The following is a 14,720-nucleotide window of genomic DNA, read 5'->3' as shown; positions in this document are numbered from 1 at the left end:
ATATTATGGGGATTTTAGATGGGTTTTCTATGTGGATTGGTAACGGTTCTCTGGGGTTGTATAGTGTGATGCAACTTCACGAACGATAGGAGTCTTGAAAGGACGTTCATTGTAGAAAGACGTAATACATTAGTGTCTTAAAAGTCAATTCAACTTTCTTGTTCAGGGAGGTTTGACATTTAACAAAAGTGACTATTTTGTGTAGAATTAACATTACACTTCATTCGAGTCAGCATATTTGCGTCCGAATCATTTAACGTTCAAAATATTGCAAACATTTGCCTGATTTTTTGACTTCTTGGGATTTGCATTGTTTGCTTGTACTTGTGCGAATAAAGCAAATCCAATTACATATATACTATACATGTGTTCGAACAAATTTAACATGCGAACACATTACACCAAGTAAGAGGCCTCATTAAATGGGCCGCGTTGATTATTATACTATAAATAAATAAACGTGTGTTTGTGTGTGTGCACTAACTGTTTCACCTCATCATATTAACGTTATCAATAATTGTATTAAAATAAGTTTGTTTGTTTATATCTTATTTTGTGGTTTGTTATGGGTTTCTTTACTTCATTATGACCTTAAATTGTAATGCAGTAAAGATTTCATACGAATCTAGGTTATGTTTTAATTTCGATTCGTAGTTCATAGTTTAACTTTAGATTCGATATAACTCGGGCATTGTGTAACCGGATCTTAGATTAATTAAATTGATCTATACAACTATTACTATATAAATAATACAGAGCATTGTAGATAGATGTAGATTTTATGTTGTAGGTATACAATTTGATAATGATCCTAGCTAAGGATTCTTAGGGACAAATTTGGAACGGTCGTATACTCTGTGAAATCTGCAAGTATCAAAATTTGTTATATTTTTTTATTGAAATTTAATTTTAAGTTGACATTAGTCATTTGTAAACGGAGAGAGTAGGTATGCTTGAACAGAAGAACACATGAAGTTCTGCGTTCGCTCCAATGCGGCTGCGTACAGTACGACACAACTCAGATGTAGCGTCGGCAAAAATGATAAAACCGATCGCATCCGAAGTGCCTTAAAAACATGAATCTTTATTCTTTTCGCAAACGTAATAATCTGTAATGTCATATAAACAAATTGACGATTGTTTTTTTCTTTATATATCGATGCTACATTTAAATTGTGTCGTACTATAACAGCCAGTACATACATAGAGTACGATGGTCAAAACGTACAATATATAATGAATATACGCTAACAAAATCTTACAGTCGACATCAACATTAATATAGATAGAAAATAGTTTTTAATTTGCAATATTTTAGTGCAATGTTACGTTGTATTGACATTAAATTTAAGGCAGCTATACTCAGATGTTATTTGTTGTTTAAAACAGGAATTGAAATGTTATTATAAGGTTTGTACGATATTGAATTTGATTCTTTTTAGTTGAATAGTGGAATTATCGTCGATATATCGACTGCCGTACGCCGTAGGTTAGATTAAGGAACTGAAGTGGACGCCAGCGGTGCCTTGACTCGCGTCACTGCCTGGATAGCGCTCGTTGCATTGTGGAGTATTAAAATATATTTTTTTAGGTTTTATACAATATGTAAGAGTATATAATTAGTGCATGAACCGCTTGTTATGATCGATGTATTGAATTTAAATTTAATAAATGTATTGAAGTTATCAAAAACGTGTTTCATTTCTAATTTACTTGAATTCGTACAAAAACTAGGAAATTTATCATCATCATTAGGAGCTCATACTTGCGTACTGCTTACACAGGCCACTCCAAATGAAATAATATCGACCTTAATTTGATAAAACAAGATTAAAAATGAAAATAATTATTAAAATATGAATAGTTGTAAGTCGTTGTACGCTCGAGATTCAATTCAGACATATTTTGTTACAGAAACGAGCAACCAAGTCGATCCATTCTGTTCTTTTCTGGCTCCGAAGAGAATTATAATGTCAATAGAGATCGTCCCTATAGTCATCGCTATCATAATTTTTAAAGTATCTTTTAGAATAAGAGACACTGATGACCACGTTGAGGTATCATTTGAAAAATAAATAAAAGACTTATGGAATGCAACATTTCCTTTATTTTCCTCTCTTAGTCGTTGGTGTCAACTCCCCCAGACGGCGCTGCTGGTACCTAACAATCGCGACAACATGAGTAAAGACGAGTAATCAAGTAATACATATAATGAAATAGTCGATCTCACTAGCTCTCAGCAGGGCGTGACGCCGTGCTCGCGCTCGATGTGTCGGCGGAAGGCGTCGCGCGCGGCCGACTCGAAGCCGCACGCGCCGCACACGAGCACGTCGGCCGCGCGCACCTCCGCGCTCTCCAGCAGCAGCCGCCCCGCGCCGCGCCCCTCCGCTGCAACGCGCTCTGTTACACTGCTGCGGCAACGCGCTCGCGTGACGCGTCAGCGCGCGCGGCACTCACTCGGCGCGGCGCCGTCGAGTGCTTCTCCCGACGTGCGACGTGACGACGCGTACGTTAGCTCCGCGTGTAGCGACACTTCTCCAGACTAATGCAGTGTGCGCTCTGATCCTTCTGCTGTCACGTGACCGATGCCTTCCACCTGTGACCGATGCAGATACGCACTAGTGGTGATCCGGACGTCCTAAATTATTCATTGATTGATCGTGGTGTACTTTGATAAGTCCTACAGTGAAAAAATACATGAATATGTACGTATAACATTTCAATAACATATAATTATGTGTAAGGTAAGGTAGTCTGTAATATATAAAAATGTATATATTGTTGGAATAAACAAGCAACATCAGCGTCAAGTCACACAACTTCCCTTTAAAAAAAAAAAAAAGGCGGGAGATTCGTAGTTGACACATTGAGTATTGGCAATTATAATTATTACGGTGTAATGTGATTATTGGTGGTTATTTGTGTTGTAGACTAAATGTTTTTCTTTTGTGGTAGATTGAGTGTTATTTTAAATTAAAGTTAATTGTTTTAGAGGTTAACCTACTTCCTACTTCTGGTTCTAAAAATATGTTCATAATCTGACAATCAGGCAGTGCAATTAAATATATAAAAATGTATACATCTTACTTTATGCCCCTTTTGATACGGAGTCATTTTAACGATCTCCAACTGACCTGTAACATATACAACTGCATTGAACATCAGTTATATTAAAATTGCCCTTTTTTACTCCATGCGTATTTATGTATATATGGGCGCAAGTCGCCATCTATCGGTAATAGTTGTTAAATAACGATGTTTATATTTGAATTTATCGTTTATATTATTATATTTTATTAGATAAATGTCTAAGAAGCGTAAATATGTATTTCAATAGCTATTTGTAAACATGATGATGTTATTTATCAGGCTCTAATAATTAATAGAGATTTGATTGTTTTATTCTTTGGAAGATGTGAGCTCATGTCGCCATTTATCGGCAATGGTTGTAAAATATTAATGATATTAATTAATAATTGTATATTGTTAATTATCATTTTAATGATCTGTTTTATTATGTAAATTTCTAAAACACTACAATGTAATAAGTGAAACTAAAATGTGGATTCGTCATGCAGCGCCACCTATAATGTGTCATAACGGACTATGTAATATAAATGTTGGTTTATATTACTTATTTTAAGTAATTCACCTGTAATTGATTAAGAGCTGTATTTAAGAATAACAATCTTATAAATATTCATTTTTAATATTAAACTGTATTTCAAGAATGAATTTGCAGTACTTGCATTAATTTATCATAAAACTTGTAGTTGTGAATATCCGTTTGATTCATTCTAGAAGAACGCTTTAGAAACGAAGATTGTTTTAGCAACGACACGTCGCATTGACACTTTTTCGAAGAATTTACTTAATTTATAAAATTGTTAATACCATGAAATAAATAATATTTATTTGGCTGCGTTTAATTGCAATGGAAGCTGACAACCCAATTATATCTCCGACATATACATGGTACATAAAATAACATTTTTACAATTTTTGTCTGTCTGTCTGTCTGTTTGTTGAGGCTAAACTCTGGAACGGCTGGACCGATTTTGACGGAACTTTCACTGGCAGATAACTGATATAATAAGGAGTAACTTAGGCTATAACAATATTTTTTTTTGTCTAATTCAAACGCGTACAAGGTCGCGATCACAGCTAGTTATCAAATAAAATCAATATAAGCACAAACCAGACACTGCAGCGTGCATTCAACAAAGCAATATTTATGACATCTTTTGTGCCTGTAATTACTGCCCTACTAACTTTAAGCCAGAACTCGTACACAGTATAACTATTAGGACGTCTTTTCCTCTTATATTTGCAATCAGTCCTAAAGCTAAGGGCATATCTGTTGATAATGCTGTCATGCGAAGAGGCTTCCTATCGAAAGCACAACATCTGTTGCTCAGAGCTACTGCTGGTCTCCTAGCTCTAAGATATGATGGCGTTTTAGTCATCTCACACATCGGTCCACGACGAGTTGGCGAGTGTAGTTTTACGGTGGCGGATTGATCGGTCATTATATTTGATTGGCAAAATTCGAATTTTCTCTTTAACTGTTTTCATTTCGAGGTGCTTGTAAACTTAATTAATGGTGATGTACCAAAGTACCCTTGCGATTGCTGCTGTATCAGTAAGTAGAATTAGCTGTGAGTACTACCCGCCCCAATGAGCTCGCATAACTACAGTTATCATATGAATTATAATTTTCCTATTTACAAGAGCTTGCTAACTACACAGTTGATATCTTAGACATCAAATGTGTACATAGTGTTACACGTGCATAAGTATATGTATAAATAGATGCAGTATTCAATCCCCTACTGCTAATCTAACGGTAACAAAAAACAACCATAGAGGACAAACTACATACTTTCTGTCTATACATAGTATGTTGTTTAAGGATAATTTTTTTCTATAAAATATATTATGATTTTGAATAAAAATCTCGCCAACGGCATCCGCCTGTTTAACGCGCTACACGCCAAGTGAGTCTGTATTCTGTACTAAGCCATAACAAACTGGCGACTCGCCCCGGCTTCGCACGGGAGCCATACTGATACTTAATATACTACAGAGTCTGTTTATTTACGACATCACATTAGAAATTACTAAATTATCAATACAAAAATCTTCCTCTCTAATCACTCTATCTATTAAAATAAACCGCAACAGAGAAAGCGTCTTTGTTTTATGCTATATAGTGATGACATAAAAAAGTAACAACCCCTAATGTCCCACTACTGGACGAAGACCTCTCTATCTTGAGGGGAGGGGTTTGTCAAAAACATTTTTTTCATATAAAACAATGTACGGCGTGCGGTCCCCGCAGGCGCATCGAGCCGCGGCTGACGCTGTACGTGTGCGCGGGCGGCGGCGGCGGCGGCGGCGGCGGCGTGCACAGCGCGCTGTACCTGCACGCGGCGCGCGCGCACGACCTGCTGCACAAGCTGCGCGCGCTGCTGCCGCACGCACAGGTACCGCGCGCCGCCCGGCACACGGCACACGGGGACACGTACCGGCTGGCCCCAAGCGCCCCAGTGTAGTCTTAGATAGAGGATCGTTGGATACGATACTGTTACACTTCGAAGTATGTTAATGAAGAGTAATCCATATTATATATCTTACAGGAGTGCGAGACCGTCCTCGTGTCGGGACCGAACAACGCGAGAGTCCGGCTCACCGACGAGCTGGTCCGTCACCTGCCGGACAACTCCACGTACCGCCTGGAGAGGATCGAGGACAACGCGCTGCTGCTCAGCCCGACTGGCAACTGACGCCCGGCCGAGCGCCGGCCGACGGGACTGGCGACCGACGACGGAGTCGATGGACGACTGTATGGCATCTGCGGTGATCACACGACTGGCACATTACACCGGTGCCGTTGATACACGAGAGGGAGGAGTTGGCAACTTTCAACGAGAGCCAGCGACTATCAACAAATAAGTTGGGGGCAGAGTATTGTATTGAAAATGTTAACGATACAGTATCTTAAGTGTGTAGTTTAAAATGTGTCTTAACTTGTGATTATAAGGAATAAGATGCGATTGAAAAGTGCCTTAAATGTAAAAGATTATACAAGAATTAATATTTATACATCCTATAAAACGATTACGACTGCCAATTATATAAACAATGGTATATTATATTGGGTCAATTTGTATCAGTAGAGACCTATGGTCTGTTATCAAATAGTATCCGCATAGACTGACAGACTCCAATCGGAAGCCTACTATGTTAATATTATGGGGATTTTAGATGGGTTTTCTATGTGGATTGGTAACGGTTCTCTGGGGTTGTATAGTGTGATGCAACTTCACGAACGATAGGAGTCTTGAAAGGACGTTCATTGTAGAAAGACGTAATACATTAGTGTCTTAAAAGTCAATTCAACTTTCTTGTTCAGGGAGGTTTGACATTTAACAAAAGTGACTATTTTGTGTAGAATTAACATTACACTTCATTCGAGTCAGCATATTTGCGTCCGAATCATTTAACGTTCAAAATATTGCAAACATTTGCCTGATTTTTTGACTTCTTGGGATTTGCATTGTTTGCTTGTACTTGTGCGAATAAAGCAAATCCAATTACATATATACTATACATGTGTTCGAACAAATTTAACATGCGAACACATTACACCAAGTAAGAGGCCTCATTAAATGGGCCGCGTTGATTATTATACTATAAATAAATAAACGTGTGTTTGTGTGTGTGCACTAACTGTTTCACCTCATCATATTAACGTTATCAATAATTGTATTAAAATAAGTTTGTTTGTTTATATCTTATTTTGTGGTTTGTTATGGGTTTCTTTACTTCATTATGACCTTAAATTGTAATGCAGTAAAGATTTCATACGAATCTAGGTTATGTTTTAATTTCGATTCGTAGTTCATAGTTTAACTTTAGATTCGATATAACTCGGGCATTGTGTAACCGGATCTTAGATTAATTAAATTGATCTATACAACTATTACTATATAAATAATACAGAGCATTGTAGATAGATGTAGATTTTATGTTGTAGGTATACAATTTGATAATGATCCTAGCTAAGGATTCTTAGGGACAAATTTGGAACGGTCGTATACTCTGTGAAATCTGCAAGTATCAAAATTTGTTATATTTTTTTATTGAAATTTAATTTTAAGTTGACATTAGTCATTTGTAAACGGAGAGAGTAGGTATGCTTGAACAGAAGAACACATGAAGTTCTGCGTTCGCTCCAATGCGGCTGCGTACAGTACGACACAACTCAGATGTAGCGTCGGCAAAAATGATAAAACCGATCGCATCCGAAGTGCCTTAAAAACATGAATCTTTATTCTTTTCGCAAACGTAATAATCTGTAATGTCATATAAACAAATTGACGATTGTTTTTTTCTTTATATATCGATGCTACATTTAAATTGTGTCGTACTATAACAGCCAGTACATACATAGAGTACGATGGTCAAAACGTACAATATATAATGAATATACGCTAACAAAATCTTACAGTCGACATCAACATTAATATAGATAGAAAATAGTTTTTAATTTGCAATATTTTAGTGCAATGTTACGTTGTATTGACATTAAATTTAAGGCAGCTATACTCAGATGTTATTTGTTGTTTAAAACAGGAATTGAAATGTTATTATAAGGTTTGTACGATATTGAATTTGATTCTTTTTAGTTGAATAGTGGAATTATCGTCGATATATCGACTGCCGTACGCCGTAGGTTAGATTAAGGAACTGAAGTGGACGCCAGCGGTGCCTTGACTCGCGTCACTGCCTGGATAGCGCTCGTTGCATTGTGGAGTATTAAAATATATTTTTTTAGGTTTTATACAATATGTAAGAGTATATAATTAGTGCATGAACCGCTTGTTATGATCGATGTATTGAATTTAAATTTAATAAATGTATTGAAGTTATCAAAAACGTGTTTCATTTCTAATTTACTTGAATTCGTACAAAAACTAGGAAATTTATCATCATCATTAGGAGCTCATACTTGCGTACTGCTTACACAGGCCACTCCAAATGAAATAATATCGACCTTAATTTGATAAAACAAGATTAAAAATGAAAATAATTATTAAAATATGAATAGTTGTAAGTCGTTGTACGCTCGAGATTCAATTCAGACATATTTTGTTACAGAAACGAGCAACCAAGTCGATCCATTCTGTTCTTTTCTGGCTCCGAAGAGAATTATAATGTCAATAGAGATCGTCCCTATAGTCATCGCTATCATAATTTTTAAAGTATCTTTTAGAATAAGAGACACTGATGACCACGTTGAGGTATCATTTGAAAAATAAATAAAAGACTTATGGAATGCAACATTTCCTTTATTTTCCTCTCTTAGTCGTTGGTGTCAACTCCCCCAGACGGCGCTGCTGGTACCTAACAATCGCGACAACATGAGTAAAGACGAGTAATCAAGTAATACATATAATGAAATAGTCGATCTCACTAGCTCTCAGCAGGGCGTGACGCCGTGCTCGCGCTCGATGTGTCGGCGGAAGGCGTCGCGCGCGGCCGACTCGAAGCCGCACGCGCCGCACACGAGCACGTCGGCCGCGCGCACCTCCGCGCTCTCCAGCAGCAGCCGCCCCGCGCCGCGCCCCTCCGCTGCAACGCGCTCTGTTACACTGCTGCGGCAACGCGCTCGCGTGACGCGTCAGCGCGCGCGGCACTCACTCGGCGCGGCGCCGTCGAGTGCTTCTCCCGACGTGCGACGTGACGACGCGTACGTTAGCTCCGCGTGTAGCGACACTTCTCCAGACTAATGCAGTGTGCGCTCTGATCCTTCTGCTGTCACGTGACCGATGCCTTCCACCTGTGACCGATGCAGATACGCACTAGTGGTGATCCGGACGTCCTAAATTATTCATTGATTGATCGTGGTGTACTTTGATAAGTCCTACAGTGAAAAAATACATGAATATGTACGTATAACATTTCAATAACATATAATTATGTGTAAGGTAAGGTAGTCTGTAATATATAAAAATGTATATATTGTTGGAATAAACAAGCAACATCAGCGTCAAGTCACACAACTTCCCTTTAAAAAAAAAAAAAAGGCGGGAGATTCGTAGTTGACACATTGAGTATTGGCAATTATAATTATTACGGTGTAATGTGATTATTGGTGGTTATTTGTGTTGTAGACTAAATGTTTTTCTTTTGTGGTAGATTGAGTGTTATTTTAAATTAAAGTTAATTGTTTTAGAGGTTAACCTACTTCCTACTTCTGGTTCTAAAAATATGTTCATAATCTGACAATCAGGCAGTGCAATTAAATATATAAAAATGTATACATCTTACTTTATGCCCCTTTTGATACGGAGTCATTTTAACGATCTCCAACTGACCTGTAACATATACAACTGCATTGAACATCAGTTATATTAAAATTGCCCTTTTTTACTCCATGCGTATTTATGTATATATGGGCGCAAGTCGCCATCTATCGGTAATAGTTGTTAAATAACGATGTTTATATTTGAATTTATCGTTTATATTATTATATTTTATTAGATAAATGTCTAAGAAGCGTAAATATGTATTTCAATAGCTATTTGTAAACATGATGATGTTATTTATCAGGCTCTAATAATTAATAGAGATTTGATTGTTTTATTCTTTGGAAGATGTGAGCTCATGTCGCCATTTATCGGCAATGGTTGTAAAATATTAATGATATTAATTAATAATTGTATATTGTTAATTATCATTTTAATGATCTGTTTTATTATGTAAATTTCTAAAACACTACAATGTAATAAGTGAAACTAAAATGTGGATTCGTCATGCAGCGCCACCTATAATGTGTCATAACGGACTATGTAATATAAATGTTGGTTTATATTACTTATTTTAAGTAATTCACCTGTAATTGATTAAGAGCTGTATTTAAGAATAACAATCTTATAAATATTCATTTTTAATATTAAACTGTATTTCAAGAATGAATTTGCAGTACTTGCATTAATTTATCATAAAACTTGTAGTTGTGAATATCCGTTTGATTCATTCTAGAAGAACGCTTTAGAAACGAAGATTGTTTTAGCAACGACACGTCGCATTGACACTTTTTCGAAGAATTTACTTAATTTATAAAATTGTTAATACCATGAAATAAATAATATTTATTTGGCTGCGTTTAATTGCAATGGAAGCTGACAACCCAATTATATCTCCGACATATACATGGTACATAAAATAACATTTTTACAATTTTTGTCTGTCTGTCTGTCTGTTTGTTGAGGCTAAACTCTGGAACGGCTGGACCGATTTTGACGGAACTTTCACTGGCAGATAACTGATATAATAAGGAGTAACTTAGGCTATAACAATATTTTTTTTTGTCTAATTCAAACGCGTACAAGGTCGCGATCACAGCTAGTTATCAAATAAAATCAATATAAGCACAAACCAGACACTGCAGCGTGCATTCAACAAAGCAATATTTATGACATCTTTTGTGCCTGTAATTACTGCCCTACTAACTTTAAGCCAGAACTCGTACACAGTATAACTATTAGGACGTCTTTTCCTCTTATATTTGCAATCAGTCCTAAAGCTAAGGGCATATCTGTTGATAATGCTGTCATGCGAAGAGGCTTCCTATCGAAAGCACAACATCTGTTGCTCAGAGCTACTGCTGGTCTCCTAGCTCTAAGATATGATGGCGTTTTAGTCATCTCACACATCGGTCCACGACGAGTTGGCGAGTGTAGTTTTACGGTGGCGGATTGATCGGTCATTATATTTGATTGGCAAAATTCGAATTTTCTCTTTAACTGTTTTCATTTCGAGGTGCTTGTAAACTTAATTAATGGTGATGTACCAAAGTACCCTTGCGATTGCTGCTGTATCAGTAAGTAGAATTAGCTGTGAGTACTACCCGCCCCAATGAGCTCGCATAACTACAGTTATCATATGAATTATAATTTTCCTATTTACAAGAGCTTGCTAACTACACAGTTGATATCTTAGACATCAAATGTGTACATAGTGTTACACGTGCATAAGTATATGTATAAATAGATGCAGTATTCAATCCCCTACTGCTAATCTAACGGTAACAAAAAACAACCATAGAGGACAAACTACATACTTTCTGTCTATACATAGTATGTTGTTTAAGGATAATTTTTTTCTATAAAATATATTATGATTTTGAATAAAAATCTCGCCAACGGCATCCGCCTGTTTAACGCGCTACACGCCAAGTGAGTCTGTATTCTGTACTAAGCCATAACAAACTGGCGACTCGCCCCGGCTTCGCACGGGAGCCATACTGATACTTAATATACTACAGAGTCTGTTTATTTACGACATCACATTAGAAATTACTAAATTATCAATACAAAAATCTTCCTCTCTAATCACTCTATCTATTAAAATAAACCGCAACAGAGAAAGCGTCTTTGTTTTATGCTATATAGTGATGACATAAAAAAGTAACAACCCCTAATGTCCCACTACTGGACGAAGACCTCTCTATCTTGAGGGGAGGGGTTTGTCAAAAACATTTTTTTCATATAAAACAATGTACGGCGTGCGGTCCCCGCAGGCGCATCGAGCCGCGGCTGACGCTGTACGTGTGCGCGGGCGGCGGCGGCGGCGGCGGCGGCGGCGTGCACAGCGCGCTGTACCTGCACGCGGCGCGCGCGCACGACCTGCTGCACAAGCTGCGCGCGCTGCTGCCGCACGCACAGGTACCGCGCGCCGCCCGGCACACGGCACACGGGGACACGTACCGGCTGGCCCCAAGCGCCCCAGTGTAGTCTTAGATAGAGGATCGTTGGATACGATACTGTTACACTTCGAAGTATGTTAATGAAGAGTAATCCATATTATATATCTTACAGGAGTGCGAGACCGTCCTCGTGTCGGGACCGAACAACGCGAGAGTCCGGCTCACCGACGAGCTGGTCCGTCACCTGCCGGACAACTCCACGTACCGCCTGGAGAGGATCGAGGACAACGCGCTGCTGCTCAGCCCGACTGGCAACTGACGCCCGGCCGAGCGCCGGCCGACGGGACTGGCGACCGACGACGGAGTCGATGGACGACTGTATGGCATCTGCGGTGATCACACGACTGGCACATTACACCGGTGCCGTTGATACACGAGAGGGAGGAGTTGGCAACTTTCAACGAGAGCCAGCGACTATCAACAAATAAGTTGGGGGCAGAGTATTGTATTGAAAATGTTAACGATACAGTATCTTAAGTGTGTAGTTTAAAATGTGTCTTAACTTGTGATTATAAGGAATAAGATGCGATTGAAAAGTGCCTTAAATGTAAAAGATTATACAAGAATTAATATTTATACATCCTATAAAACGATTACGACTGCCAATTATATAAACAATGGTATATTATATTGGGTCAATTTGTATCAGTAGAGACCTATGGTCTGTTATCAAATAGTATCCGCATAGACTGACAGACTCCAATCGGAAGCCTACTATGTTAATATTATGGGGATTTTAGATGGGTTTTCTATGTGGATTGGTAACGGTTCTCTGGGGTTGTATAGTGTGATGCAACTTCACGAACGATAGGAGTCTTGAAAGGACGTTCATTGTAGAAAGACGTAATACATTAGTGTCTTAAAAGTCAATTCAACTTTCTTGTTCAGGGAGGTTTGACATTTAACAAAAGTGACTATTTTGTGTAGAATTAACATTACACTTCATTCGAGTCAGCATATTTGCGTCCGAATCATTTAACGTTCAAAATATTGCAAACATTTGCCTGATTTTTTGACTTCTTGGGATTTGCATTGTTTGCTTGTACTTGTGCGAATAAAGCAAATCCAATTACATATATACTATACATGTGTTCGAACAAATTTAACATGCGAACACATTACACCAAGTAAGAGGCCTCATTAAATGGGCCGCGTTGATTATTATACTATAAATAAATAAACGTGTGTTTGTGTGTGTGCACTAACTGTTTCACCTCATCATATTAACGTTATCAATAATTGTATTAAAATAAGTTTGTTTGTTTATATCTTATTTTGTGGTTTGTTATGGGTTTCTTTACTTCATTATGACCTTAAATTGTAATGCAGTAAAGATTTCATACGAATCTAGGTTATGTTTTAATTTCGATTCGTAGTTCATAGTTTAACTTTAGATTCGATATAACTCGGGCATTGTGTAACCGGATCTTAGATTAATTAAATTGATCTATACAACTATTACTATATAAATAATACAGAGCATTGTAGATAGATGTAGATTTTATGTTGTAGGTATACAATTTGATAATGATCCTAGCTAAGGATTCTTAGGGACAAATTTGGAACGGTCGTATACTCTGTGAAATCTGCAAGTATCAAAATTTGTTATATTTTTTTATTGAAATTTAATTTTAAGTTGACATTAGTCATTTGTAAACGGAGAGAGTAGGTATGCTTGAACAGAAGAACACATGAAGTTCTGCGTTCGCTCCAATGCGGCTGCGTACAGTACGACACAACTCAGATGTAGCGTCGGCAAAAATGATAAAACCGATCGCATCCGAAGTGCCTTAAAAACATGAATCTTTATTCTTTTCGCAAACGTAATAATCTGTAATGTCATATAAACAAATTGACGATTGTTTTTTTCTTTATATATCGATGCTACATTTAAATTGTGTCGTACTATAACAGCCAGTACATACATAGAGTACGATGGTCAAAACGTACAATATATAATGAATATACGCTAACAAAATCTTACAGTCGACATCAACATTAATATAGATAGAAAATAGTTTTTAATTTGCAATATTTTAGTGCAATGTTACGTTGTATTGACATTAAATTTAAGGCAGCTATACTCAGATGTTATTTGTTGTTTAAAACAGGAATTGAAATGTTATTATAAGGTTTGTACGATATTGAATTTGATTCTTTTTAGTTGAATAGTGGAATTATCGTCGATATATCGACTGCCGTACGCCGTAGGTTAGATTAAGGAACTGAAGTGGACGCCAGCGGTGCCTTGACTCGCGTCACTGCCTGGATAGCGCTCGTTGCATTGTGGAGTATTAAAATATATTTTTTTAGGTTTTATACAATATGTAAGAGTATATAATTAGTGCATGAACCGCTTGTTATGATCGATGTATTGAATTTAAATTTAATAAATGTATTGAAGTTATCAAAAACGTGTTTCATTTCTAATTTACTTGAATTCGTACAAAAACTAGGAAATTTATCATCATCATTAGGAGCTCATACTTGCGTACTGCTTACACAGGCCACTCCAAATGAAATAATATCGACCTTAATTTGATAAAACAAGATTAAAAATGAAAATAATTATTAAAATATGAATAGTTGTAAGTCGTTGTACGCTCGAGATTCAATTCAGACATATTTTGTTACAGAAACGAGCAACCAAGTCGATCCATTCTGTTCTTTTCTGGCTCCGAAGAGAATTATAATGTCAATAGAGATCGTCCCTATAGTCATCGCTATCATAATTTTTAAAGTATCTTTTAGAATAAGAGACACTGATGACCACGTTGAGGTATCATTTGAAAAATAAATAAAAGACTTATGGAATGCAACATTTCCTTTATTTTCCTCTCTTAGTCGTTGGTGTCAACTCCCCCAGACGGCGCTGCTGGTACCTAACAATCGCGACAACATGAGTAAAGACGAGTAATCAAGTAATACATATAATGAAATAGTC

The 14,720-nt window shown here is 37.2% G+C and overlaps 2 protein-coding genes across 2 annotated transcripts; both read left to right on the top strand.

The window, feature by feature from the left end:
• The first annotated feature begins 4,923 nt into the window (after nucleotides 1-4,923).
• On the top strand, nucleotides 4,924-7,486 carry LOC124541142 (transcription factor CP2-like). Its single transcript, XM_047118988.1, has 3 exons — nucleotides 4,924-4,997; nucleotides 5,342-5,486; nucleotides 5,640-7,486. Exons 1-3 carry the CDS (start codon nucleotides 4,939-4,941, stop codon nucleotides 5,784-5,786), a joined length of 351 nt encoding a protein of 116 aa, XP_046974944.1. The 5' UTR covers nucleotides 4,924-4,938; the 3' UTR covers nucleotides 5,787-7,486.
• A 3,686-nt stretch (nucleotides 7,487-11,172) lies between these two features.
• LOC124541140 (transcription factor CP2-like) lies at nucleotides 11,173-13,735 on the top strand. The gene is made up of 3 exons (XM_047118986.1): nucleotides 11,173-11,246; nucleotides 11,591-11,735; nucleotides 11,889-13,735. The coding sequence occupies exons 1-3, from the start codon at nucleotides 11,188-11,190 to the stop codon at nucleotides 12,033-12,035; spliced, it is 351 nt and encodes a 116-aa protein (XP_046974942.1). The 5' UTR covers nucleotides 11,173-11,187; the 3' UTR covers nucleotides 12,036-13,735.
• Nucleotides 13,736-14,720: the final 985 nt, after the last annotated feature.

The sequence above is a fragment of the Vanessa cardui genome, chromosome 27 (assembly GCF_905220365.1).
Source record: "Vanessa cardui chromosome 27, ilVanCard2.1, whole genome shotgun sequence".
In the NCBI taxonomy this organism is placed as follows: domain Eukaryota; kingdom Metazoa; phylum Arthropoda; class Insecta; order Lepidoptera; family Nymphalidae; genus Vanessa; species Vanessa cardui.
This window is presented reverse-complemented; position numbering and strand designations above follow the sequence as displayed.

Bases quoted from the DNA above. Each gene is read 5' to 3' on its own strand.
- LOC124541142 (XM_047118988.1), top strand. From the start codon at position 4,939: ATGATTTTGAATAAAAATCTCGCCAACGGCATCCGCCTGTTTAACGCG. The intron at 4,998-5,341 runs GTGAGTCTGTAT...CGGTCCCCGCAG, and splicing joins TTTAACGCGCTACACGCCAA to GCGCATCGAGCCGCGGCTGA. The intron at 5,487-5,639 runs GTACCGCGCGCC...TATATCTTACAG, and splicing joins CGCTGCTGCCGCACGCACAG to GAGTGCGAGACCGTCCTCGT.
- LOC124541140 (XM_047118986.1), top strand. From the start codon at position 11,188: ATGATTTTGAATAAAAATCTCGCCAACGGCATCCGCCTGTTTAACGCG. The intron at 11,247-11,590 runs GTGAGTCTGTAT...CGGTCCCCGCAG, and splicing joins TTTAACGCGCTACACGCCAA to GCGCATCGAGCCGCGGCTGA. The intron at 11,736-11,888 runs GTACCGCGCGCC...TATATCTTACAG, and splicing joins CGCTGCTGCCGCACGCACAG to GAGTGCGAGACCGTCCTCGT.